This window comes from Streptopelia decaocto (assembly GCF_964273445.1).
Source record: "Streptopelia decaocto genome assembly, chromosome: 3".
Lineage (NCBI taxonomy): Eukaryota > Metazoa > Chordata > Aves > Columbiformes > Columbidae > Streptopelia > Streptopelia decaocto.
In genome coordinates, this window is record NC_138656.1 from 93,192,772 (window position 1) to 93,219,782 (window position 27,011).

Below are 27,011 nucleotides of genomic sequence, written 5' to 3' on the forward strand. Positions count from 1 at the left end.
CTGACATGTGTTACACTTTGTTAGAATTCTCCCTGTTCTCAGAAGGCCCAGTAAGTACTGTGAGAAACTACCGAGGAACAAGAGTCAAATAGTACCTTTTCATTATCAAACTCTGTATTATCTTTATAGGAAAATGTATAAAATATCTGTAAGAAATATTTTAAATAGTAACGTAACACCAGTTTTATTAATAAGGTCAGATTTTTGTTGAGAAAGTTGTGTTCTCCTGGAATGTCCAAAATCACATGAGGAGGAGCTATAAGGTTTTTCTGCTTCTTGTTGCTTTTCCCATTCAGATACATACCTTTGAAGCTTTTTAAAAGACTTATGTGGAAAAATGGGAGAAAGGAGGCATCTAGTACAAAAATTATTATATTACTGTGCAAATTGCTCTGTGTATTGCATAGGAGTTCTAGTATAAATATCATATGTAGAGTTCAGTTCAAACTTCCTCATACGTTTTGAAGTGCTGAATGAAATGTTTGTTATTGTCCACAGATAAATCCAAAAGTCTGGCAGAAAATCAAGCATGTTATGTGTATAAAAGAACCCTGTCAATAAATCTATTATCAATTGTCAATTAAAAATATAATTTAAAAGGAAATTGTTGTTGAAAGTGATGCCTAAGACTTGGTATTTCCATAAAACTGTGTATCTGTGTTCATGCAACAGCTAGATAGTTCCTTCTTCTGTTTCTTTTGTTGCAACCACAATGAAGAAAGAGAAGATGGAGTACTTGGAAGACTTTCAAAGTCAAAGTATAATGTAACTGGATTAATGCTCTAAAAACTCACTTTTCAGGTCTTTTTTTAGGCAGTACTTTTTGCAAGTCTCTTCATTGAAAACAGTAAGTAATATTTTGCAACAATGCAATATGGAGTACTTAGGAACAAACTGAGCTGAAGACAGCGCTGTGTATAATAGTAGGAAAAAACTCAGTTCAGTTTGAAATATTCTCCCTTTTTTGCAGTAACCAGTAACAGGACCTCTGATGTTCTTTTATATCAAGAAGAATCAGTGCGGTACTACAGGACCTGCTATACCACATGAACTATATAAGGCATAGAGATAGATGAGCAATATCATTAGTATCCTAGATATAGTAGCCTTATTATTTGGTACAAATATATCAGAGTAATTTTGTATATTCATAAGGCAGGCTAGACCCCCCCAAATATTCATGTGCATTACTATGTCCACTCTTATGTATTCTAATTGGCTGTCTTTAAGGGCTCGCTCCCTCAAATTTCTTGACCTTACAAGGGCACATCGTGATAGGACAAAGGGTAATGGCTTTAAACTGATCAGAAGTTAGATTTAGATTAGATATAAGGAAGAATTTCTTCACTGTGAGGGTGTTGAAGCACTGGAACAGGCTGCCAAGAGAAGTTGTGGGTGCCCTGTCCCTGGAAGTGTTCAAGGCCAGGTTGGATGGGGCTTCGAGCAACCTGGTCTAGTGGAAGGTGTCCCTACTCATGGCAGGGGGATTAGAACTAGATGATCTTTAAAGGTTCCTTCCAACTGAAACTATTCTGTGATTTTGTGATTTTTCTAGGTTCTTCTTTTCCTACATATTCTAGTAGAATGGATCAAGGAAGAAGGAATTTAAGTACAAGGAGTAGAATCTGTTTTTTGGCATTGTTAGGAGGAACAGCCTTTGATGTATGGATTTGAGGAAGGTGTCAGTAATAACGGGGAATGTAATGTTCAGTGTAATGCTGCCAAAAACTGTTAACTGGTTTTCTTCACATAGTGAGGAACAGCTCTTGAATCAAATATCAGACACTGTGAGGCTCCATTAAGAAAACACTGAAAATAAACCATCGGCAAAACTTTTGGATTTTCTGCCCCATCAAAAGAGCCTTTAATAGCAAGGTTTTCTTTTCTTCTCTAAACCTAGACTTCTGACAACTAATCATAGAATCATAGAATCATAGAATATCTCAAGTTGGAAGAGACCCATAAGGATAATCAAGTCCAACTCCCTGCTCCTTACAGGATTACCTAAAGTTAAATCATATGACTAAGAGCATCTTCCAGACACTCCTTGAACTCTGGCAGGCTTGGTGCCATTACCATTTCCCTGACTGGGGAGCCTCTGACAGTGACCAACCATGCTCTCAGTTAATAACTTTTTCCTAGTGTTCAATCTGAACTTCCCCTGATGCAGCTTCATTCAATTTCTTTGTGTCCTGTTGCTGGTCACCAGAGAGAGGAGATCAGCACATCCCTCTCCACTGCCCCACTTCAGCAAGCTGTAGACTGTGATGAGGTCATCACTTAGCCTTCTCTACTCCGAGCTGAACAAGCCAAGGGACCTCAGCCACTTCTTATAAGTCTTTCCCTCAAGACCTTTCACCACCTTGGCTGCCTTCCTCTAGACACACTCTAATAGCTCTATGTTCTTCTTATCTTGGGGTGCCCAGAACTGCACATAGGGCTCCAGGTGGGGCCACACCAGTGCAGTGTAGAGTGGGACAATCACCTCCCTCGCCCAGCTGGCAGTGCTGTGCTTGATGCACCTCAGGACACAGTTGGCCGTTTTGGCTGCCAGGGCACACTGTTGACTCATATCGAACTTGCCATCAACCCAATCTGCAAGATCTCTTTCCCAGTGGAGAATTTGGCATTTGCTCTGTTGAATTTCGTATTGTTGGTGATTGCCCAGCTACCTAGTCTATCCAGATCTTTCTGTAAGGCCTCTCTACCCTCAAAGGAGTCCACAGCTCCTCCTAGTTTAGTGTTGTTGGCAAACTGGCACTAAAATTGAGCCCTGAGGAACCCCACTAGCAACTAATCACCAGCCTAATGTAAACCATAACTCTTTGACCTGAACCATCAGCCAGTTACTCACCCAGTGTATTGTCAACTTGTCTTGCTGTGTGCTGGACATTTTATCCAGGAGGATACTGTCAGAGAAAGTATAAAAAAAATCGAATACCACCACATCTACTGGCTTCCCTTGGTCAGCTAGATGGGTGACCTTGTCATAAAAGGAAATTAGATTGGCTAAGCAGGAATTTGTCCTTCTGAATCTGTGCTGGACAGGACCAATGGCTGTGTTGTCTGTCAAGTGTTTTACAATAAGTCCCAGAATAGCCTTCTTCACAATTTTACCAGGCACTGAAGTGAGGGTAACAGACCTGTAGTTATCAGAGTATTCCTTTATTCCCTTCTTGAAAATTGGGACATTAACCACCTTCCAGTTGACTGGGACCTCTCCAGACTCCCAAGACAGTTGAAAAAATAAAATAGAGGGGTCCTGTGATGGCATCAGCCAGCTCTTTCAAGATCATCTTTTCAGCATTCTAAAAGTTCACTTTTGTTGTTGTTGTTTTTTTTGTTTGTTTGCTTTTTAGAAAAAGAAAAAAAAAAGAAAAAGGCATCAAGAGATTACTGCAAGACACTATTAGGGGTCAGAATCGTTTGACATTTTTCATCTTCTGTGCTTCTGTCTACCCCTTTCCCTTGTCTCTCTTTCTCTCTCCCCCTCTACCCTACTGTGGTACGCTTTAACAGTTCAGTCAGCTCATAGCAACTGAAATGTGGTGTTGGATGTCTGGAGGTTACAGCAGACATTTCATTGATTTCAAATAAAATGTCAGATATATAATGCAGCATTCATTTTCATAATTATCACTTCTTAGTGTTGTAATTGAAAGTGGTAAGAAGTACCACATTTGACCTTGTTGAAATAGAAGAGGGTAGAGAGACATGAACATTTCCATGGAAGCAGCATGTCGAAGTTACATTTGCGAAGAGAAGGTATGTTTTTAATAAGGAATTTTTAAAATACACTTAAAATACATTTTTAAGGAAAAAAACATAGTAAAGGCAAGAATTTTGAAAAGAAGTACCAGGAGATTATTAAAACTGCAAAACACAGTACAGATTTTCACACTTACGAATTGAAAAGTCAAAAGTAAAATTACTGTTCTTGAAAAATCTTACGTATTTCTTGACAGCTGGTTAGATGTTCCCTTGACAACTGCTCTGGTTAATCAAGGGTGTAAATTAAGCCACTGCTTCAGTGTTTTGTGGGAGGAATTTTAGATTGTGTATTTAATATCAACACTTTTTCACTAAATAGGATTTTTGTGGAGATTTTTTCCTATGATGCTCTATTAAGTTGGGCTAGTGTTTGTCAACTTCTAGAGAGAAAAATAGCAAATAGTTCTAAATGTAATCTTTGAATTGTGGCATTAGAAAATGGACAGTAGTATAACTACTTTGTAATCATTTTTCAGAATATCAGAAATTCTTGTCTCCTAGCAATGTGAGATCTTTGTTCAAAAGAAATCTTACACTGATAACTTGTCTTGGATAAGAATGAAGCCAGTTTTCTTTATAATGCTTGAGGTTTTTTTATATCTGATGATCTGACATTTTAATTTTGTCATACGTCTTCCTTAATCTGTTAGAAATACATCTGCACTTCCAGCAATACATAGAAAACATAATTGCTATGAACTAAATTTTCTTAAATATCACAGAATCACAGAATGTTAGGGATTGGAAGGGACCTCAAAAGATCATCTAGTCCAATCCCCCTGCCGGAGCAGGAACACCCAGATGAGGTTACACAGGAAGGTGTCCAGGCAGGTTTTGAATGTCTCCAGAGTAGGAGACTCCACAACCCCCCTGGGCAGCCTGTTCCAGTGTTCTGTTACCCTTACTGAGAAGAAGTTTCTTCTCAAGTTTAAGTGAAACCTCTTGTGTTCCAGTTTGAACCCATTACCCCTTGTCCTACCGTTGGTTGTCACCGAGAAGAGCCTGGCTCCGTCCTCATGACACTCACCCTTTATGTATTTATAAACATTAATGAGGTCACATCTCAGTCTCATCTTCTCCAAACTAAAGAGCCCCAGCTCCCTCAGCCTTTCTTCATAAGGGAGGTGCTCCACTCCCTTAATCATCTTGGTTGCCCTGCGCTGGGCTCTCTCCAGCAGTTCCCTGTCCTTCTTGAACTGAGGGGCCCAGAACTGGACACAGTATTCCAGATGTGGTCTCACCAGGGCAGAGTAGAGGGGAAGGAGAACCTCTCTCAACCTACTAACCACCCCCCTTCTAATACACCCCAGGATGCCATTGGCCTTCCTGGCCACAAGGGCACAGTGCTGGCTCATGGTCATCCTGCTGTCCACCAGGACCCCCAGGTCTCTTTCCCCTACACTGCTCTCTAATAGGTAATTCCCTAACCTATACTGGAACCTGGGGTTGTTCTACCCAGATGCAAGACTCTACACTTTCCCTTGTTATATTTCATTAAAATTTTCCCCACCCAACTCTGCACCCTGTCCAGGTCTCGCTGGATGGCAGCACAGCTTTCTGGCGTGTCAGCCACTCCTCCCAGCTTAGTGTCATCAGCAAACTTGCTGATAGTACACTCAATTCCCTCGTCTAAATCGTTAATGAAGATATTGAATAATACTGGCCCTAGTACTGACCCTTGAGGCTTCCAACTAGACTCTGCCCCATTGACCACAACTCTCTGGCTTCTTTCCTTCAGCCAGTTCCCAGTCCACCTCACTACCTGATGGTCCATATTTGTTTACACAACAATGAATGCGCCATTTTTACGTGATTACATTAGGTAACTTTAATGCATGAATGCAGTTAAAAGTCTTCCAGAGTTCCAGTCTCTGGACCTATTATCATCTGTATTGTCAAATATGTAATCAGTTTAAGACACTTTACTGTGTTTCTCTTGTTATAAACTGGAGGATGAAGCAATCGTGCTATCAATTAGGGCTTAAATCAGTCTTTCATTGATTAGCAGAGATGTAAGTATGAAGTTTGCATTCGTTCTTTCTACTCTGCTCCTCTAGTGCCACCTTGTGACTAGCTTGAAAGAAAAAAAAAAAATGTGGTTGTATTTCTCACATGGAGAAGTAGCTGTTATAACTTAAGCTAAAAGATTTCCTTGAGCAAGATTATACCATCTAACATTTGATTTAGAAGTGCCTCAATCTTAACTAGTTTAAGAGGATTTCTTTTAATATAATTTCCAAGCATAAATTAATCCAACACTTAATATCCACAATTGTGTCATAGATATGAGCACGTTATGTAAACATTGCACTTTGTTAGAAATTCAGTGTTCATGCACATAATTAATCAAGATGTAACTAGTAATGGCATTAATCACTGTATAAAATTTCTGGTTTGCATCTGTTGAGGTCCATGAGTCTTTTGTAAAGAAACAGCCCCTGTAGTAAATCCTTTGTTAATTCTTTTTCTTAACAAGCTTATATAAATTCCACAGCAGCTATGAAAAAATCATGTTATTCTAAGACAAGCACAGAAGAAGGCTGAACCTCTTCTTATTTCGAATCTGTGGAAACAAATATTCAACTACATGAAGCTTGTATCTTAGCATCTACAGGAACAGGTTGGGGTCCACGTGGCTCCAGACCTATTTAGATTATTGTGCATAACATTCCCATGTGCCCTCCCCACACACGCATTTTCCATACCTACTCCCCACACAGCCAGTTCTCCATGAATTCCCAATGCTCAGTGAACCCTTTTTATATCATTATGAGTGTGATGTGCATGAATCACAATTTTAGTATCTGACAAAATATTCCTGCAATAGGAATCATATTGCATTCTCTCCTGTCATTGCCTCTGGAGGGAAAAATATGCTGGCTTTGAATGCAACTGAAGTATGCCACTGAGATGTGAGGCAGATGGGCTGAAATGCCTTCAGCATCTAAACGAGTAAAAAAGCACAACGGAACTAAAAATACTTCAAAATTTAAAGATGTCAGTGATTAGCCACTTTCAACTCAGGTGTTCTTAATGTGAGGTCAGTATCTCATAATATGAGGTTAATTAGAAAAATTAAAGAAAAATGTCAAGAGAATAAATTATCAGTTCAGTTTTATCTTTTCTAATGTAGACAATGGATTTCAATCTTATATGAGGTGCGTTCAATAATAGAACTGCATTTATCTGGTTGTAAGATTGAGATAGATTTAATCTTAGAATATAAGAAAAATATTATCAAGTTACAGAGCTACATGAAGTGATATTTTAGTTCAGGTTATTTCTGCCACAGAATATTTCAAACATATTATTTTTCCATCCTTGTTTTTAAAAACAAGTATAATTATGTCTTGCATATGTCCATAGTATAGCACTTTGTGGTTTTAGTAAAGATAGAGACAGCATTTCTGTTTTAATTGCCATTTTTCATTATTTTTATCATTTTCTCAGAAAACTGTCTTTTGGGCTGTAGTTTTCCATGCTCTGTCTCTTTCTAAAAGCTACTCTAAGCATACTGGAGTAATCTAGCAAATTCAAACAGTCCTAATTTTGTGGTAATGTAAGCATGAAAAATATTCATTTTGTCCACATTTCAAATGACAGTTTTTCCTTTCTGTGACATAAGACAGAGAAGCTTCAAGTATTGCTTGCTTGAACAACCTTGAAGAAAAAAGAGCAAACGCTGAAGAAAGTAGTGGTAACATTCCTAACACGTGCTCCTGAATACAGGGCAGTAGGTTGCTGCTTACAGCCTGTTTTTTTTCTCACAAGATAGTCACTAATCTACTGGCTGACAACAAACAAATCAGTTCTTTTTGTTGAGATTTCATTGCTACATCTTAAAAAAAAAATCAAAAAAGGTTCATGTTCTTTGTGAAATTGAGACCTAAGGATCAAAATGATCCAGATCATTGATAAGGAGATTAAACAGAGCTGGCCCCAATACTGAGCCCTGGGAACACCACTCGTGACTGACTGCCAACTGGATTTTACTCTGTTCACCACAACTCTTTGGGCCCAGTCATCCAGTGAGTATGTTAGGTCTATATTACAATATCCAGTCAGAGTGGAAAGCATCGAGGAAAGGTTATGAGCTGGTTTTCCCCAAGAGAATCCTAAATGAACTGATTGTCTTTTACCTGAAAAAGTTATCTGTATACACTGTGGTTTACCTGGTCAAGTCCCAGCAGCTGAAATATGAGTAGGAATAATAAGTAAAATTCAAAGGATACTTTACATATCAATAATTTGTTGGAAATCACAGTAGATTGAAGTACTTTCTCAAAAATTGTCCTTATTCCAAATATCTAAAAAGGAGATCATAAAACTATCTGTAAATTATCTGTTTATTTATTAAGGGTGAACTTTTTATTATTTATTATTTGTTGTTATTTATTTTATTATTGTTATTTAATTTTTATTATTTATTAATTTATTATTAAGGAGCAATTTTTCCTTACTCAATTCGTATTTTATCATGAAATTGTGAAAATTAGCTTATGTTCAGAACAGCAGACATTGCTTCTGGATCCATACATTCAAAATCAAAATGTTAACTTTAGACTACATAAGAAGGAACTTAATTTAAAATATACTTAAAAACAACATGGTATTTTTAACCTGAGATAAGAAAGAAAAGTTAATATTTTTCAAACCCATTTGAATAGTCTAGTGGCCTAGATCACATTTCAAAAAGTGGTAATAGAAGATGTCATTCAAACATCTCAGTCTTTAACAAAAAATGTAACACATTGTTCCTGGTTGAAAAAATAGGAAAAGTGTTGCAGACTTACAAAGGTGAAATAATTTAGCACATTTAAACCCCATGCAGCAGAGCACAGTGAAAAACTCAATGAGTTAGTATTGACTCAATTAGCTCTGGAACAAGAAGCAATACAACCACTGGAAAGGAAGGATTTATTAATATGGGTGTATCACCTGCTGATATTGATGTGCTGCCTATATAAGACCTGTGGTTTTTTACTGCTCATTCAGAAATCACTGCACTGTAGTGAATGTTATAAATATTCATTAGGGGACTAATACTATATTCATTTATGTCAATACAATGTTCCCAGTAAGTTCAGAGGTGAAAACTGAGATGAAATTTCATACTGAATCTAGAGCTGGGAGGATAAAATAGTAAAACTGTAGACACAGGAGTAAAAGAACAAAGTTCCAGGCGTAACATGGGACAAATAATACCATGGCAGCTGTACACAACCAGCAGGGTGGTGGTATATGAAAAGGTTGGCATTTGAGAGCATGGTAGGTCTTGATGTGGTTCATCCAGGATTAAATTTGTCCTTGGTAGTGTTGAGGTCACTTCTAAGATTAGTAATAAGTGGTTCTAGTGTTCAGGACATAATGGACTTTAAAATATATTAACTCTTTCGTATGTCTATGGCCTAACATAAAAATTCATCTATCTCAACGCAAAGTAGTTTATGAGATCCCTGTAACTGTCCTTCAGCATTTGTTCAGCTAAAAAAAAAAAAAAAAAAAGAAAATTTGGCAATCCATATAAATGTATATTTTTTTCAGAATCTTTTGTAAAATCTGTTGTGTAACATTTATGAAATACTGCATGACAGTGTAACATTGTTCTTATTAAAGCCTTGCCCTAGAAATGTATTATATGGATATGACTGAGCAGAGTTTCATGTGCAGAGTGCATGTGGTCAATGTGGTCAGTAAACCTTAACATGCCTCCCAAAAGGAGGCCTATCATGTTCTTTTTTAATGCATGTGAAAACTGAAATTGAGACAAAGTGAAACTGGGAAGCACTTCTACAGAAATAGCAGAGTTTTAAAGAATCTATCGACTAGTGTTCTCCTATTCTGCTATTGCTGTGATAACGTTTATGCCAATTTCCTTTCTAAATATAAAACCAGTATATTTGAAAGTCATCTTGTTGGATTGAATTTTTATTGTTGATAATAGCATTTCATCAGATCTCATCATAGAAAGAACATGAAGAATTCTCAGTGTTTTATTGAATGTTAAGTAGTATTTGCTTTACAAATTCCCTTAACCTTATATTCTTCTTTATCTGTGAAGCTCAATACCAGAGTTTACATTAACAGCACACTTCTCAAGTAGCGATAACTGTATCGCAGTGTAATCTTGCTGCTCAGAGGTATGCAGCCTTTCATTTCTTATTCCATTTTTGTTTCCCCTGTAGGGCAGGAAAAGGAAATTTCCACCTAGGGAGTTCAGCATCATTCAACATTGATGTTACTTGTCCAACAATCCTCTATACTAGGGAAACCATATGTCAGCCACAGTTAGCACTTACAATTTATCAGTACCCACTTATGCATGTAAAGGTCTCTTTCTTCTTTGTCTCTGTATACATTTCAAATGCTGGAGTCAAGAACAGTAGGAAAGCAAATAGAAGAGGGACACTGGTAGAAGAAACTTCCATCTTTTTTAGTGTCCAAAGATTGCCATCCTTTATTGAGACAGACGCATCTTTTTCACTTTGCCTTCGCTGTGTGAGATTCGAAAACTCTGCTGTCAACAGCATAAACAATAATGAGATCTTCTGTTTCCTTCCAGCTACATGTTGCCTGTGGGTAGTCCTGAAGGTTACTGTATGATCGGAATGGCGGTAGATGGAAATCCTCCTGTACAACACAGACTTTCTCTCTCATATCGAGCATCTCAGGTAAGTCTGCAAAACATCAAAAAACAGCTATTTGCTTTGAATATTTCAGCAGCGTATTAGTCATTCTTAAAGGAGAATAGGCATTCTAACTTTTTTCTAAAGTAGGAAATGTGGTTCCTCCACAGATAACATTATATGTACTTAATTTTTCTTTAATATATCTTTTCACATCAAGCATCCACAGTATTTTCATTAATTTCTTCATGTTACCTGACTCTGAAAATTCTGCTTCAACTGCCTAAAGTCCATTGAAAAGGACACTGGTACTGCAAGAGGAAAGATAATATCTTAGCAATGTCATTTAACTAGACCATGGTGTTATTAGAAGCAATTCAGATACTGTTAAGCAGTATTTCTGGTTACTTTTTATTTGCAAGCCACACTGTGCAGTGGAGGGCAGTTAAGAATCATCAATGATTTAACCTGGTGTGACTTGTTGCTAGGACTTCATTTATGAATAGTATTGTAAAAATGACTGTCTCCATTTTGAAAATCGCATCAGAAGACTCTAAGTGGGCAATAGGCCAGCTTGTATCTAGGTGTTTGTTCAGTCTGATACAAACAACTTGCATTAGAGATTGCTATTAGCCCCATCAGTTGTTCATAGCTTCCTGACATTCTGCTGCAGAAGAGTCCTTTTTCTCTCTCTTTATGTTTGAGGTTCAGAACTCTGTCAGAATGTAAAGATAACACTATTGGCAGCTTCTGCACAGAGAATCTTGACCCATCAGTACTTAATTATATAGAGAAGCCAACAATACCTTAGTCATAAAGAACTTGCAGCTAGCTGCCTTTGATGTTATGCACCAGGATCACACATCAGAATATTTCTACTCTTCATTAGGAAATTTCTTTGGTTCCTAAAAGAGTCCATAACTCTTCTCGGCTTCTTTTTGTGGGGTCGACAGTTAAGTTTTGGTTCAGATCATGAGTGGACTTTTAAAGTGAATGTTCTGATTGTCCCCACTTACTACACTTCGGTTCCTGTTGCAGAGCAATCCTGGAGTGTGACAGCTGAACTCTTCTAGGATAAAACAGCACAAAAGATGCTCTCAATCAGTGCATGAAATATGATGTAGACACTAATAGGTATTTCATAGCGCCATCTAATATTTAAGCCAGAATAACAACTTGCATGGTATGTAGTGTGAATGTCATATCCTCATGACTAACCATTACACTTTACAGAACTACTCCCAGTCTCCTAGAGCCCCTATTTTCTTTGAAAAGGACACAAGCGAAGAAAGAAAAAGAGAAATTTCTTATCTTGAGGAGGACTGATGAATTTCTTCCCATTACTGGCCAAGCTAATCCTTAGCACTCAGGCTCCAAGTGAAGAAGGATATTTTCAAATTAGTATTTGAAAAGCTAAGCATGAGTATTACAGAAGTTAACATAATGTTAATATAACATTATATTAAGTCTGTTATGTTATTAACAAGATCTACAGGAATTCCTCCTGTGTCCTTCCATAAAATATGGTTAAGTCAGTTAAATTCAGAATAGGACCTATACAGAAATAAATGTGTATTATGGTGTACTAGCATGAGCTTAAACATCTGACATATTATGATAAAATCCATTGATGTGAGAAACTGGGCAGAACCTACTGAAGTTTTTCTGTGGTACATTGGATCTGCCTCCAGGGTCAGTGCTTTTGTAAAATAAGCCCACTAATAAAAAGATTGCATCACAAGAGAAGTGTTAAAAATCTTTTCTTAATCATAGACAGTTTACATTCCAGCCCAGTGCTCTGTTTAATTCTTGTAACAGGTTCACAAGCAGAGAGAAAATGTCTGTCTGCAAACACTACTTACAAATCTTGCCTGTAACTACAGTGGTTTATAGCTTTGTTTGAAAGGGGATAAAGTCAAGTGATATGAAATTAATTCGACAAGTGCTGAGCTGATGTCTTTGAATTCCTTCCGCATGAAAAATCTGATTTAGTTTTATCCATACTCTAAAAGAAGTACGGTTTTTTATCTTTCCCTTCTAAATGAAACACATTGCAAGTAAAGGAATATCTGGAGGTATTCGTGTTCATTGTATCTCCAAATTTCACTTGCAGTTTTCAGCAACATAGCTCCAGGACTGATAAAAGCAATACAGGAAACAGTAAAACAATATCATATGGATGTGTGAATTCCAGATAAATCAATGTGATGTTTTCCTCATGTTCCTAGTTCTTTACAGTTGATGGCTGAATAAGATAGCGAAGGGCCCCTTCACTATAAATTGTCTCCTCACAAATTATCTCTTTGTTTTACACATGCTGTGAAATACTTTTTATTCCATTGGTTTATTCCTACTTGACTTGAATTGACTAAGTTTCACCCACTTTCTGGATTTATGGTACCATGCAAATAAATGCATCACAATGTGAGACATTTATGAAAAAATAGGATTTTTTTAATTCCTAGTGACACACATTTAGCAAAGGAATTTAGAAATGGTGAACCCTATGTCAGAACTCCAGAAAGTCAGGCATCAGTTTGATGGGTGGAATTCACGGTGCTACATGAGTCACAGATCCTTTGCCTCTAATGGTCAAGGATTTGACTCCTCAGTCAGGCAGCACAGGAAATACCAGACCAACTGCTAATATGGTTTGGTCGGTCTCAGTATGAAATAGTTGCAGATGTTTATTTGGCACCTTTATAAGGATGTTCTAGGAATTTTTGGCTTTAGAATTCACTACCTAAAACTTCCCCTTTTCCCCTCGGCTTCAGTATAGTGGTTTGTTTTCTATCATTCACTCAAAAAGAGTAAAATCTTGTCTCTGTATTTCTCTTGCCTTGGGGTTCTGTAGTTTCCATATCCTAAAGAAAAGCTTTATCTTCAAGTCTACAGCCTCTCCTGTGTTCCTGCACAAACCCTCAACCTTGAACAGAATGAGGCAAACGAAGAGAAAACCTTACCATTTTCATTGCAGTTAAGACTGGGAATTCCAAGTTGTGTTTCATGCAATGTATGTTGTCTTACATGTTTGAAGATCTGGAAATACATTAAACCACTCTCTTTGTATGTTTTGTTTTGTTTTGTTTTTTTTAAAGAGAATGACATTTAAAAAAATAATCCCATCAGCAAGTATCATAGTTTTTTGTAAGCTTCAGGTAATGACAATTTCTTTTATCTCTAGTTATTATTCATTCATTATTTACAGTAACGTCACAAATCACATTCTTTTCTCATGATTCTCTTCTTGTTTCTGCAGATGGCCTTTGGATCAATCTTCCTTGGAAATGTTCCTGTTTATGAAGAGGTTAATCGATGTGCTGGGCAGATAGTTGGCTATAAAGGATGCATTAGGGATTTTCAAGTTAACAACAAAGAGTTGTTTATCATAGATGAGGCTCTTGGAGGGAGAAACATTGAGAATTGCAATGTTCCGATATGTGATTATCATCCATGTCGCAATGGTGGGACCTGCACTAGGTAAGAGTTACCTCTTCAATCATTTTATCATCTGTTTACACTCTGTGGCCGGTGGGTTCATTCTTAATGAGCAATTACTATAATTTTCTATGTAATGAAGTAATCACCAATCTTTTGTCCTGATTATATTAAATAGAAAATGTAACATCTTCATGCCTAACCAGAGAGATTTTATACCTTATTTGCTTACATGAAAAGAGATATAAAATGTAATTACATTGCCCACACCGCATGCATATTGGGTTGCTGCCAGAATTCTTTTATGATCAACTAAATCAGTTCCCCTACAAGGCTCAGTGACTAAATCAGACTATATAGATAGTTTGGACAGAAACATATAAGATCTCTTTCTTCTGTCTAATGACTCTGTATCTTACTAGTCCTTGTACCCTCATATATCTTCATGGTGTGCTCCTGGGTACATAGCACAGACCTTTGTCATCATGCTCTGAAACACTAACAAGTCAGCACCTTCAGCATGTGTGAAGAAGTGTTGTCAAAGATCCTTTGGAAGTTGAAGTGCATCATGCTGAAAGGAGGAAAGGGATTGAAAAGAAGACATGGGCTAAAAGCACGGCAGATGATGGTTCAATTGAATAATGGTTCATTCGGAGCACAGTTATATTTTAAGCCATAGTAACTTAATAATTGTCTAAGGGACTCAACACTTAGCAACCCCTTTTCTTTTTAAAATGCATAGAGTGCATAAAGTGTCTGCCATGTCTGCTTTAAAAATTGTACTTCAGCTTCAAGGCAAATGCTGAACAGAACATAGTCTAAAGTTCTTTTAAAGCTTTGAACCACTGTGTGTTTCTTAGGTTGAGGAGAACCTGAATCAAAGTTTTGAGGTGCTTCTCTGCCCCTCTTAGCTGGTATGAGCACAGAAAGAACACCAAACAGGTTTTTGATCTCTAAGCCTTGTTTGAGTAGAGCACAAATAAGAACAGGCAACTTTATGGTAATATACACAATTTGCCTACCAGACTGGTAAAACTGCATGTGTACTTGGGAGGAATGAGTCTATTTTTCCTCTGTTGTTCCTTGCTGTATCTCTGTCATTCTACTGATTGGCCCGTCATCCACTATAATGGAATATGGTCTCATTTAAAGCTTGGGTCCTGAATAATTCATGACCATTGGATTTGTTTCCTGTCTTTCTGCTTTCCAAATGCTGGCCTCAGCCCTTTTCAGAAATGCTTTTGTTCTGAAATGGGTCGCTGCTCCTGTGCCCAGAGTCATGGAAGACTGTGCATGTGCAAAACAGGGATAAGCAGCTCTACAGAAGCATGATTTTCATGATTTTCTACAACAGCCAACTGATTTTCAGGGATCACTTCCTCCAAGCCCAAGAATGATCCATTGCAATGAGCAGGAAATTAAGTGGCAGGAAGCCCACATGGATGAACAAGGTGCTCCTGACAAAACTCAAACATCAAAAGGAAGCACACAAGAGGTAGAAGCATGGCCAGGTGACCTGGAAGGAAATAGAAAAAATGTCCAAATATGCAGCTATGACATTAGGAAAACCAAGGTCCATCTGGAGATTAATCTGTCAGGGGACATGCAGAGCAAAAACAAATGCTTCTACAAGTGCATTAGCAGCAAAACAAAGATTGGAAAAATGTGGGTTTGCTGCTGAATGGGACAGGTATTCTGCTGACTAAACATCCAGAAAAGACTAAAATACTCAGTCCCTTCTTTGCCTCAGTGCTTATTGATAAGACTGGCTTTCAGGAATCCTGTTCCTCTCAGACCTATAGGAGAAAGTTTTGAGCAAGGAAGATTTACTTTTGATGGATGAGGATCAGATTAGGGAACATTTAAACCAACTGGACACTTCGAGTCCATGGGACATGATGGGTTTCATATATGGGTGCTGAGGGAGCCATCTGATGTCATAGCAAGATCCTGATAAGATTGAGGTGATTGGGAGAGGTTCCCAAGGACTAGAAGACTACCTTCAAGAAGGGCAAGATGAAGAATCTGAGAAACTACAGCATAGTTAACCTCACCTTGATCTTTGAGAAGCTGATAAAGCAAATTATCCTGGAAACTGTTTCCAAACACATGAATGAGAGGGAAGTTGTTTGGAGTGGTCACCATGGATTTATGAAGAGAAAATTGTGCTTAACCAACCTGATAGCATTCCACAGTGAGATGGCTGGCTTGAGGGATGAGAGGAGAGCACTGGATGTTGTTTACTTAACTTTAGTAAGGCATCAAAACTGCCACCCATACCATCTTTAGTGACAAACTGATTAAGTACTGGCTGGATAAGTGCACAGTGAGGTGATCTGGAAACTGGCTGAAAGGCAGACTAAAAACACCCAGAGGGTTGGCGACACAAATTCCAGATGGAAGCGATTCACTAGCAGGGTGACACAAGTCTCAATACTAGAGCCAATAACATTTATCTTCGTTAATGACCTGTAAGATGGAACAGAGTGCACCTCAGAAACAAGGGATAAATACAAGGCAAGCAGGAATGATTGTTGCTGCTGTTGGTGGGTCTGCTGCCATTCAGAGGGACCTTGACAGACTGGAGAGATGAGCAAACAGGAGTCTCATATTGTTCAACAAAGGTCAATACAGTCTTGCACCTGGGCAGTAATATAGACTGGAGATTGACTGGCTGGCAAGAACTTTGCAGAAAAATACTTGTCAGTTCTTGTGGACACCTAGCTGACCATGGGTGTGACAAAGAAAGGAAGCAGCATACTGGGATGCATTAGAAAGAATGAGTGGGTAAAGGGAGGTCATTTTTTCCCTTCTCACCTAGTTTGCTGATTCTCATATGTATGCATATACATTCTTCAGCCAGTTCACAAACCATCCACATTCAGTAAGTTTCACCTTGGTAGGAAGATCTTGATGCCACGTTTCATGTCCAGGTTCTACAGGTGTGATTTCGTACTGTTCACTTCGCAGAATAGAATTCACTTTTTCAGAGGCTGATCATTCATTTTAGATGTCAAGACTGTTAATAGAAACTATCACAACAAGTTGCCTCTCAGGATTTGGAGGTTTCACTTGGATGGGTTACTAGGTAGTAGTCTTTAGAGGAGCAATTCCTGTATCCCATAGTCCTGAAGCTTCATTTTGTCCACAGTGTGCACAGCATTCTCTTTCTTGGACAGTTACACACATACGTGAGAACAGATTGCTTCATCAATGTGTAACATGTAATCAATCAAATCACTTCTGCTTTTCTGGGAAGTGTGACAGATCTAAAAGATTCACTTCTTGAGAGGTCATCTATGCATCTGCACCAATTTCTTCATAGAGGATGTAAACAGGAGCAAGTGGGGATGTAAATTTGCCCATGCTAGCAGCCATTTTTCAGCAATACTAGCAGGTGATTTACACTGACTTTGCCTGACAGAATGCCAGGATCAGAAACCTCTTTGGAGAATGCTTCAGTTTGCTGTACACCAATTCCATCTTGAACAGGGTTGCTCAGATTGAGGAGACAAGGGAAAACAATGAATTGCATGCCTCCTGATTGGCCTTGGCAGGTCTGGCCCCAGAACCTCTTTCATCTGGACCTGAACACTCTGCATAGTCTGTTTCTCTGAATCTGTTGTCTTAAGACCTAAGTCCAGTGCCTCAGTGGGTAAAGCATCTCTCAAAAGGAATGGTAACAGATTCTGTGCTATAGACTTTTCCTGTACTGCTTTCCAGCAGTGCCTGCTAATACTAGGAGTCTGTTTAGTAAATGTGTGTAACGTAACAAGCTCTATTCAGTAAATGGACCAGTTTTAAGTGTCTTGAGCTTGTTGTCACCTTCTTCCTTCATTGCTTTGGTTGCAACATTCTTTTGTACCTCTTGTAGCTGAAATATTTGAGTTTCTCCCCTCCCACCACTTTAATTTATTGGTTGGTTTATCCTAGCGACAATTTGATTAATTACTTGGTCATCAGACTGTAGTGGTTCACACCACATCATTTGTGGAGCAGGAGAATTGATAAGCCAGAAGTGGACATTTTCTCTATAGTTTATGGGGAAAAGTTTCCAGGCTTCAATCCTGGTGTTCAGGTGGTGCATGTGGACTATACAACTGTGTTATCTTCAGATAATGAATTTATTGTGAAGGGACTTGAGCATAAGACCTATGGGGAGAGGCTGAGGGAGCTGGGGTTGTTTAGTCTAGAGAAGAGGAGGCTTAGAGGTGACCTCATCACTCTCTATAACTACCTGAAGGGAAGTTATAGCCAGGTGGGGATTGGTCTCTTCTCCCAGGCAGTTAGCAATAGGACAAGGGGGCATGGGCTTAAACTCTGCCAGGGGAAATTTAGGCTGGATATTAGAAAGAAATTCTTTACAGAGAGAGTGGTCAGGCATTGGAATGGCCTGCCCAGGGAGGTGGTGGACTCGCCGTCCCTGGAGGTTTTTAAACTGAGATTGGACATGGCACTTAGTGCCATGATCTAATAAACGGACTAGAGTTGGACCAAGGGTTGGACTCGATGATCTCTGAGGTCTTTTCCAACCCAGTCAATTCTGTGATTCTGTGTGATATTCATGAGACCGCAGCCAATGAGAGCCATAAGTAATCTATAGTGTTAAAATATTCCCATCTACCTCATTAATTGTCAATTTGAGTATTTATTACTGAAAAAAATCTTAGCTGTATTAAAAAAAATCAGATTAAGAAAACAACAGTTTGACAATCCATATAAAACCATTATTGACTTAAGATTTTGCCAGTTGTTTCAAATACACTGTTTAGTGGGAAAAAAAAAAAAAAAATTGTATTTTATTCAAGTGCTTAGCAACTCATTAGAGCTTTTGCTTCTGAAAGGCCATAAAGTATTACATAGCAAATATCTTAGACGTGCTTTATAATGAACACTGGGTCTCATCACACATAGTGCTGGGCATAGACAGGTGTGTTTCGTAGAGACATTTTTTACAGTTGTTCTTAAAGGAAAGTTGCTTGCCTTTTCTCTTAATCAGAAAAAAATCCTATTGTGTTCATTCTATTAATTAGAGTAATCATGCTGAATAAATTTATTTGGAATAAAAAATGTTTTATCTGTATTTATGGTAGCAAGAGACAGGGATTCCTGTACACCTAGTCTTCAGACACAAAATTTCAGGATGCAGCAGGGGCTAGCAGATCCCTGATTGCATCAGGTGCTCCCCAGGGGTCCATCAGGACACAGTCCAGCAGCCAGGGCCTGTCCCACCAGCCCAGCTAGAAGCAGGACAGCTGGCACCTCCCTGGGGATGGTGGCAAGCTGAGACTGGGCTGGGACATTGGACCACTGGTGAGGCATCAGGAACAAGCCCAGTGAGGGGAACCAGGGTCAGACACAGCGCAAGGATGTCTGGGCCTGGCTGTGGTGCTGGGGACAGGCTGCACAATCACCATTTTGCTGTGAAACTACTGAATATGTCATATTGTGGAATTGCAAATGTCTAGTTGTTTTCCTTCTTTTTAAGTTAAGATCTGCTCCACTTTAATTTAAAAAAAAAAAAAAAAAGTTTATGTAGGTTCCATTTATATTTTAACTAAAAAAAAAGCCATTCTGTTTCAAGAGTATTTAAACATATACTGTATCAGATGAGTGGTCCAGTGCAAATCTAAATTTCTGATTCTCTACATAGCCATTATTTTATTAGTTTTTAAAACCAAAGTACTCTCTCTCCTCTGTGAATGCTCTACTGCTTTTAGAAGTACTTTTGCAAGTTCACTAACTGTTTTACTGCCCTTTAAATCCGTGCTATTGTAGAATTCAAGAGGGTGGTTTGTTTCAGAGGAAAAAATGACAACTGTTCAGTAAATTTAGGGTTTCAGTGTCCTATAGCTCTATGATTAATTTTGTGATTTCAAAGCTAATCAGATTTTAAAGCATGTTCTTGAAAAGGGCATGGAAAGATTAACCTAGGAAGCTCTCAATATTCTGTGTGGCCCCCTGATCATATGAGCCAGATGTTGTAAACTAAGCTTAGTGTTAATTAAGAAGGCACATCTGTGTGTGGGAAATAAACTCATAAAATTACTTCACCGATGATTTGACAATTGTGTCAGCCACTACAGTAGTAGTGGTTGATTAATACATTTGTTTTAAACTATACAAAGACTTGATAAAATGTAAACATAGACAAGCTTAGTTTTTATAGTGCAGAGTGCAATCCCAAAGTTAATTGCTCCCACAAACAATCATGTTTCCAGTGTCTCAAACTATTCTCACAGTGATTATTCTTTCTGTTGTTGTTCCTCATGTATTGGTGCAGCAGATGGGTCCATTAATGTTAATCAATTAACCAAGACTGAAAAATCAAACTCAATTAGCAATAAATTTCAATAGAGAGACACTTATCTTCAGGCTTCAACTGTCATGAATGCTGTAATCACCAAAAATACACAAGGAATGTAATTTTTCAGTTTTCATCCCTTGATAATGTAAGAAATACCTTGCTAGATTTATAGGTCTCATTTGGATGGTACCTTTTTCAGCTGTAAACAGGGAAAGTCATTTTTTAAATCATATTCTGAAAACTGTCTGTTTTCTGCATGCTGGGGCATCACACAATTCTTATACCTTAAGGAACTGATCACCAAATGAAATATTCCACTCCAACTGTTTCCTGAAGTTCATTGGATAAGCTTTTCAATGCCTTTAAAAAAAAAAAAAAAAGTTCTAGGCTAGCTTTCTTCTATGTTAAAGGAAATTTTATAGTTGAACTTGGTTAAGTGATAGATTTCCATATATTGCAGATACTGAAGAGATCAAGTGAAGTGACTTAACTAATTTTGAGGTCTCTTTTTAGTATACATCCTCAATGTTAATTAAAACAAACAGTACGAAAAGTCATTATGACTATGACTGTTTTTAGAAAAAAAAAAGGAGCTCAAACTGATGACTTTGGTGACACTAAAATGTTCTTTTCAACTTGTTTTTACATCATTTTCTATTTTGAAGTATAGTCATGGCGAACCTCTCCCAAATCATGTGCCAGAGGTACTTCTTGTACTTCCCTGTGCCCATAAGCCAAAAATGCATGTTATATCAAGTTTGGGCTGAATGTATTCCTCTAAGGATAGCCTTTTATGCCCTTATAAATGCTTTGTTCACATTTCTAGCACAGAGCTGCAGTTCGCTTCCAGCTTGCAAAATCTGATTTGTGTGTTTGTTGAACTAAATATAAAATTGTTACACAAGAATGAGTAAGTGCCCATTTTCAAACCAAGGAGCACTGAAGCACATCTCAAAACTGCTGAACAGCATTGCAGGCCAGATTTGAAAATTGCTCACAGATTTCCTATCACTGCTTTAGATGTAGGTGTTTCTGTGTAAGAAAGAAAACAGCTCATCAGAAATAGCAGGACAGATAATATGTCATGGATCTTTTTATAGATCTGATTTATAGAGTAAAAGACTCAGGCAAATGTAGAATTTAAAACATGTTAGTTTGGGGTTTTTTTACAATCTAAGTCTAGTTAACTATTGTCCATATTAAGTCCAAAACTAATGTTTTAAGTTCCACTTTATTCAGCTGTTGCAGAAAGATAAGCCAAAGGCATTAATTTTTATTTTAGTTGATTTGCAAAGAAAGGAGATTTCCACATGGGAGTTGTGTGTTCTCACATCTTTTCAGAATTTCCACTGTATGCACTTATGTAATACTGACTTGTATGAAGAAGGCAACCTGCTTCTTTTTAAGGGGCTGGTTTTGGGCAGGTCTGTCAATAATAAAGATGCTCACATTTTACAGTTCCAGAAAATGCTGTTATTGTGATTCATGCTTACAAACACCATTGTTTAGGAAGACTGATTTGGAGATCCACAGATTCAGTATTTGATTAGGATGAAAAGTAACATGCTGAAAATAGGTCATGCAGGAAAACCAAGGATCTTTATATAAATAGGACTTTAAATTCCTGACTGCTTAGATAATGTGCAAGCTATGCACAAAATTTGTTAAACTCGGTGTTTATACATCATCTCAATTCAAATGTATTTGAATCAGAGAAGCTGCCATGGCTAAAATTTTAGTGTGGGTATTGACATACCACTAAGTGCCATTTTAATACCACTTACCTCAGAATGTTTGACTCGATTTCCAGAAATACCATGGAATGACATTTTAGAATCGTAGAATCATTTTGGTTGGAAGAGACCCTCAAGATCATCAAGTCCGACCATTAACCTAACACTGTCACTAAATCATGTCCCTAAGAACCTCATCTGTCCTTAAGAACCTCATCTAATTCTCAAGAATTGCAGCATAACCAAATAATTTCTGTTAGTTTTGATTCCAGAAGGGGTAGCTGATTTGAAGAAGCTTTAAAACACAACATATCAGTAACATGAATTGAATACTGAATTTTTCCAAGGCCAGTGAGATGTTTAAGCCTATACAGAAATACTTAAGACACTCCAACTGGAGAAGTAGTGCATGGATTCTTACAAGAATTTCACTCCGCTATAAATCATGACAAATATTATAGCTCATACTGTTTGTTGTAAGCTGTAACATACATAGTATGTGCATGAAAAATGATAAATGTGCCATATTCTTTGTACTAATGATTTTCAAAAACTCCACAGAGATAATCCTTCCAGTGAAATGTATAAGTTTTCTGTAAGGACATATTACATACTCTAGCTGTTTACTGTAAGATATCACAATAACATTACAAGACTTGTACAGCAGAAGATTAACAATGTACTATGTGTAATAAATGTTAGAACATTTGTTCCTTTTTTGCTAACCTAGCATATACACCTATCTACTAGTGATAGACTTCTGAACTTCAAGCAATGAGAATTATATAAAAGATAAAAAAATTATGACATTTCAGTCCTGACTAGCATGGTTGACTGGAGATTGAATAGGGGAGAATATAATTGTTCTGAATCCCAGTTTTATGGGGCTTGTCACTAAAAGAAAGAGTAAAGTTTATCTGAGGTCACAGAGCACAACAGATTTTTATTATGATTTAGAGAAACCTTTACCTTTGGTATCTTGTTGAATTTGAGAACTTGCTTAATATTCAAATGTGATTTGAGAACTCTGGATTTGAGGTATCATCTTGATACAGAAGGTTACCATGTCACCAAATTTGGGTTTGTTACTTTTTTTCTTTCTCAGTAACAACATTTCTTTAAGTTTTATTTTTAGAAAGACAGGAAGCTGGATTTTTTTTTTTTTTTTTTTACGAGTAATCCTTGTTTTTCGGATTTAGTAAAACCAGCCAACTTTGTTATGATATGTACAGATAAATACAGAGTGGTACCCACATAGTCTTGGGAATTTCATGCTCTGTATGCATGCATATAATGCATTTAGATTAGGCTTCTTTTAGCTACCCAAACCTAGCTAAAAGCTAGCTTGTAGGTAGCAGAAAAGATGAAAATAGAGGAGATTTTCTTCCTGTACCCAGAGTTTCCACAAAGTGTCCAGCTGGCTATTCAAAGGGAAAGGTAACCTCACTAATCCCTCATTTTTGTTTTTTTCACTGCACATTGTCATGGGCACTTGTACAATATAGCCCACAACTGGTTCCAGTTATTTCAGATTAAATATCAGTCCCGCATGTTGTAAAGGAGGGAATGTTTTGGTTTGGTTTTTTTTTTTTGCTGGTTGGTTGGTTGCTTGGTTGGATATTTTGGGGTTTTTTGTTGTTGGTTGGTTCGTTTTTTAAACTGGGGAAATGTGTGTATACATATCTCCCTAGTTGTATATTACTCTCAATATGTTATTCATGGAGGTTTAAGAATTATCTTGTGTCCTGCTAGAGACTGAGTGCATCCCTCCTCAGAAAATACTGTGTCGACAAAAATACATATGAAACAACTGTTCTTGAAGACTGATTCTCTATAAATATAAATCTTAGGAGACAGGAAGATAAAAGGACACTAGAATCACAAAAATCCTTTTGTCCTTCACCTGGACCTTCCTTGGAGTACCTGAAATCATAGTAGAAGAGGTCAACACGAGGCTTAATATGGATCCCTTAGTATCTTCCATAATCTGTGGAGCCATCTAGCGTTGCTGTAGGCTAGTTGTGGAGCAGTAGGAATTGTTTCACAGCAGCACCTTGAAAGCTGATGTCATTATCTGCAGTAACACTTACCTATTGTCTGTCTCCTTTATCTATTACTCAGTAGCAATACTGTTCAATTACCTATCTAGAGTACTGTATTACTAAATAAAAAAGTCCTGCATAGCTTTAAAAGGCTTACTGTTTCCTTAAGGGACGACTCATCTTTTTAATAGTGTTTGTATTATTACCAGACTTATTAGTCACAGCCAGTTAAAGTACGCTCTTTGTGTGCTTGTAGGAGTACAGCTGGTATTTCTTCTTCTCTGTTTCAAAGTCTGATAGTGCTTAGTTGGTATGAATTAGAGGATCAGGGGAGTTAAGCCATGATGTGTATTACTCCACAAGGCATGAAAGGTCAGTAAGGTGTGCTGTGTTCTCTGGTATTCAGGTCACCTTCTCAGTATGCCCATCAATTTAGCCCTCTTTCGTGCTTTGGAAAATTCATCGGGCTTGGAGGTCAGCATGTGCACTAGATTTCTTCCGACATTGACTCAGGAGTTTTACAGAAGACTGAGAAAACACTTCATTTATCTGAAGAGAAGCTACATAGAAGACTAACCATGCTGTTTCTTCATATCATTTTCTAATGTGGTTGTGACATTTGAAGTGGGCCTTATGAGCATCTAGGACATCCTACTCATTTCTGTACTTGGACAACTTCCATATATATTAACATATGAAGTACTTGCAGGAATACTTTACTTGGGTGTGTACATAAAATACAGAAGTGATAGCAGCTTTTTACACTTATTTCTGAATAGGTTGTAACAGAAATGAGGTCAAGTTCTGAAAATGTCCAGTGGCCAGGAGCACCTCACAAATTCCTCGACGTGAAATGTCTCAATCAGAAGACAGTTGCTCATCATCAGGAGTGGTTTTTAAAACACTTATTGAAACTGCCAGTTATAAGGTCTCCTCTGTGCAGCACTTTTATTTACATTAGAGATACCTCTCTCTATTCTCCTGCAAATTTTCTCAATATTACAGCGGGGTATGTAAGCCTTCAGTTCCAGAAGCTCTGGCCATGACAGCTGTCTTCTGCTTCCAAGCAGCCTTTGAAGCTGCTAATAGGATGTGAAGGCCCATAACTTACATTACCATGTCATCATCTTTGTTGCAATCATCAGGAATTACTGAAGTGGGATTTAAATACCTGTTTGGAAACACAGATACAAACACATCTGTATATACAATTGAATTATACAGTGGGTATAGCTGTGCTGTACGTGTTGTTCCTTTGTTCATAATTGTCTTTATTATATTATGCAGTTTTATAACACATTGTTCGTGAGGGTGCTAAAGGCAATGGGTTTTACTTTGTATCTCCCCCCACTTGTAAAGATGAGGACACTGAGAAAATAGGTAAAATCCCCAACAGATATGTGGATTGGAGTACATTGTGTAAATATTACTAATGAAATATAAATCAACAGCGTTTGTTCAAGGTGCATGATTTTTATCATATAAATCGCCATTTTTTTTCTATTTTTTCTTGGTGACAGTCTTAGCTCTGCAAGTATTCAGAGCTTTAAATTAATTTATTTTCTTCAGAATTACTCTCAACAGGGTTCTGGAAAAGCCAGGAAAAAAAAAAAAAAAGTAACTGTAAAATAAACAGAAATATGCTAGAAAAGGGTATGGCATCAATAACAGAGGCATTCAACTTAAAAAGAATTCTTAACCAAAAGAGGTTTTGAGTTATAAACAGTTAGCATTTTGAACACAAATCTTCAGGTAAAACATGAAGACTGCTACTGTCTGTAGGATGAAGAATATCCAGGAATTATTATTTTTTGGACTAGTATATGATATGGTAGTATAATGACATTATATTTCAGTTGTCAGACTTGCTCAATTATTCATCTGTTTTTCCATTCTGTGAACCATTTTCAGAAACAGAGCAGTATATTTCTATGGTGGAAACTAAACAGTAGTTTATTAACCCAGATTTAAACTCTGTCCTGGATACCTTCAGGGATTAATTATGGACTTCACACTCTACCAGAATATTCAGAGATTGATTTAAATCCCCAAATTCAAGATAAGCTTGTTTTCATCATATTGTCATTTTACGTAATCCAGATTCTTTTCTTGGCATTCATTAGTATTCATTATACTGTTACATGGGTCAGAGTCACTAACTGGATAAATACACTAATGTAATGGAGATAATCTCAGAAAAATCTCAGGTAAATTTGACTGAAAATCATTTGGAGTTAAGAACCATTAACAAAAAATAGTGTATTGTAAAGGTGGATAGCTTTTTAATGTTTTTGGGGGCTCATATTTCATGGAGAAGGTGAGGTGAAAGTTTGCCAAAGGGCTGTAATTTCCCCTTCTGCTTCTCCAGACACACAGCCCATAAGGTGCTTTTACTCCAAATTATATGATACACTTACAGCTGATAATTTGATGAAATTTATTTTCTCTCAGATCCTGCCTGATACAACCCTATTCTCCTTTTATCCAAAAGGCAGTATCAGAAAAAAAAATCTTCCTGGTGACTAATACCAAACCTGTCAAGTAGGCAGAAAGTCTAAATGCCACCCCCAACCTGGAGACTAAATGGAAACAAGAGTTATGATCCATTTCATTTCCCTGGTACTATGCCTTGGTTTCTGATTCTGTCAGTGTGATTCTTACACCCTTGCCTTCCCCAGGGTGACATTTGCCACTTTGAGATTCACTTAAGCCCTGGAAGCAGAGCTGAAGTGTGACATGGGCTTTGCCCTGACCCTTGGAAAACAGCTCCTTTATTTGTCACTGTTGCAGGGATGATGGAGCTAGAGTACAAACGTGCATCTGGTTTCACAGTAAATTAATGTAGCCACTGAATTTTTTAAAAACTGATGCAGGCTTTGAGTATCCTTACTACTTTCCCTGCTTCGAAAACGGTGAGGTGGACAAACTTTATTTGTTTCACTCTTGGCAGATAACTATTTAATTGTTAGGCATTGAAATCCTTTGAGTGGACAAACATAGGATGTTTTTAGTATTGAAATCTAGCTTTACTATGTATGCTTAAACTGCAATGAAAAAGACAAAGCAATCAGGAGTTTATTTTATTTGCTTTACA

At 37.6% G+C, this 27,011-nt stretch overlaps 1 protein-coding gene across 1 annotated transcript in view; it reads left to right on the forward strand.

Annotated features, from left to right (window-relative positions):
• The window catches only part of EYS (eyes shut homolog), a gene marked incomplete at its 5' end in the record, with an annotated part of 687,713 nt that overhangs the window by 562,629 nt on the left and 98,073 nt on the right, over positions 1-27,011 (forward strand). The window contains 2 exons of the mRNA XM_082048968.1: positions 10,334-10,442; positions 13,657-13,877. Coding sequence (XP_081905094.1) covers positions 10,334-10,442; positions 13,657-13,877 — 330 coding nt within the window. The remainder of the gene's footprint in view (positions 1-10,333; positions 10,443-13,656; positions 13,878-27,011) is intronic.